Genomic DNA, 2,658 nt, shown 5'->3' with positions numbered 1-2,658 from the left:
TTTGAACCGCCAGTCTTCTGGTTAGCAGTCAAGTGCCTTAGGCACTACGCCACCTTATAAAAACTCAAGCCTATATGTATAAAAAGGTAGTTTCATTCAATCTACTTCAGGTATCTGTCTAGAACAAAAACTGTATATACTAAATCAGAATAATTAAGGTTTTAGCTCTGCATTTGGTTTTAAATATATTGTTATCACAGGATGTTAGTAAATAGAACTAATATATATTAGAAACACGTGGCTAGAAAAATATTTAAGGGAAAAATGATATTGTCTACTTTTCTGATACTTACCTATCTTCTACTGCTGTAGCTCCAAGTAGTATCAAATCTTTCTCTATGAACTGGAAAACATCTGCCAATTTCTCTTCCCGTTGCTGCAAGGCAGTCCTGGCTTCAAATAGGCGTCTATCTATTACCTCATATTCTTTAGGTGTAAACTGTCTATAAGCTATACATAGAGTTCTTAACCCTTTCTAAAACAGAAGAAGACAAAAATAGAATAAGTAATGAGAAATCAAGAAGACACTGACATAAATGACCTAATTACCAAAGTTATTTATAAATCATTTGTATTGTCATTTAGTGGGAGGAAATAAATGAATAATATTCCTTAGTATCAGTATATTTGACTCTGTTCACCTTATATTCATTACACTAGATTGCTTCACATTACTCCAACACAAAGCAGCATGATATAATGGATGGCTTTTGATTTAAATCCTGGCTTTGTATTGGTATTGAAATGTTGAGGCAGTTACTTGGTTTCTTTGAACTTTAGTTTCTTCACATATGTAACAGAAATACTACTTCCTGCCTCACATAGCAATAGTGAGAAATGAATGCGATACAATAACTTCATCTGCAATGGGCGTGCCCAGGTGCTCAGTAAATGTGTTTGTCTCTTTTCCTCATCCTTAATCTTTTTGTACATGAAGTTATCTTAAAAACTGAATTATAATTTTTATTGTTGTTCCATATCTGCCTCTCTACTAACTGTGAGCCACTGTAGATCTGGCACTGTATCTGACTCATTTTTATATACAGCAGGTATTCAAATAAATCTTTACTCAATAAACTACATATATTTCCAAAATAAGTATATGTATCTCAAATACTCTTCTAATAACTTGCAACTTCTCATTTAAAATATCACATTTCTTTAATTCTAAAACATGTATTTTCAAATCTCTGAAACTAAGATGTGTACTACACAATGGTATACAAGAACACTAAGTAATGGATTCAAAATGGAGTCGCATCAGTAATCACCACGCTATTTCCCTCTAGCATCTTAGTGCTTGAAAAACTAGGTACAGCAGTTTGAATTAGGGATTTTGGTGCTCTGAACAGCTCACTGAATCAGAGTGCACCAAACACAGAAGAGAATTAAAGGAAAGGCACAGGGAGATTATTTAACGAAGATCTACCCAGTGGAGGACGGATGGGCAGCCGAGAGAGGCCACTGGAAACTTCTCTGGGGTAGTCACTGACTGGCGGGTGAGGGCGGCCACCTGAGATCTCCGTGAGCCAAGGAAGAATACACCCTATGTCAGCATACCAGTGACCACACCAACATTCCAGCAAATACCCCAAGGATCTACCTTTAGCACCTGATCCTATCAGTAACTTGGGTCGGCTAGATCCAAATGGGTGCGCATAGCACCATTGAAACCTAAGCAGAGAGCTCACTGGTGCTCCAGGAGGGTGAGCTCGCTCCCCCCTCAGTAGGTCACTGAGTGAGTGGGCTTGGGTCAGTTTGGGAGACATTGAGAGGTCTGTGCTTATCTTTGTCACTGATATCGGGACCACAGATTACTAGCAGGCTCTCTCGACTCCAGCACAGCTGAAATCGTGCACATCTTTGGCGCTGCAGGTGGGCAGTATCACAGACAAACTCCTGAACTCTTCACAGTCTGGGTGGATTGGGCCAGTGCTGTGGGCAGACAGGGTGTAGAGAGAGGAATCTGCGGCTGAGTGCAGTCCCAGGAATTTGCCTTGGATCGGCTTTTTGGCGCCAAGGGGCCTTGGAAGCGGGGTCTTTGAGTGTGCCTGAGCCTGGCAGAAAGTGGTGACACCCTAACAACAGGAATCTTTCCTGAAATTGAGCCGTGGACTTGTAAATAACAGTACATCATCAATAACAGCCCGCACAAAGCCCTAGAAACCGAGACTAGCAACACCAAGCTTTCCTTCTGCTCCCACCTTCTCCGTCAATAACTTCACTTATTCAATAGAAGAAACCATATTCAGCCAATTACCATAAAACCTCCTGGTTTGAACTCTAAACCCTCTTTACAACAAACAGAAATACATATCCACATTTCACACAGTGATTCCACCATCACAAAGAAAACAGCAGAGCGACTCAGCATACCTGAATCAATAATAAAATAAAATACACCAGCTTCACCTTTACAAAATATTAAACCATAAAACCAAGACAATACAACAACACGTAACCAGCAGTTAAAGACAACCTTAACTGGGAGAGAACTTCCCTGAAATGATGGATGATGAGAATATATCCATTCAGGAAGTCCAACGAACCCCAAACAGGAAAGACCCCAAAAGAAAATCACCAAGACACATCATCATCAAACTCATCAAAACCAAAGACAAAGACAGAATCCTGAAAGCAGCATGGGAAAAACAAAAA

General features: G+C 39.8%; 1 protein-coding gene across 1 annotated transcript in view; it reads right to left on the bottom strand.

Annotated features, from left to right (window-relative positions):
- ATP11B (ATPase phospholipid transporting 11B (putative)) overlaps positions 1–2,658 on the bottom strand; it is a 124,583-nt gene that overhangs the window by 55,675 nt on the left and 66,250 nt on the right. The window contains exon 18 of the mRNA XM_042780284.1: positions 294–475. Coding sequence (XP_042636218.1) covers positions 294–475 — 182 coding nt within the window. The remainder of the gene's footprint in view (positions 1–293; positions 476–2,658) is intronic.

Source organism: Orycteropus afer, unplaced genomic scaffold (genome assembly GCF_000298275.1).
Source record: "Orycteropus afer afer isolate SDZICR_OR568_19922 unplaced genomic scaffold, OryAfe1.0 scaffold00032, whole genome shotgun sequence".
Lineage (NCBI taxonomy): Eukaryota > Metazoa > Chordata > Mammalia > Tubulidentata > Orycteropodidae > Orycteropus > Orycteropus afer.
The sequence above is the reverse complement of the archived record's forward strand: the minus strand, read 5'-3'. Positions and strand labels throughout refer to the sequence as shown.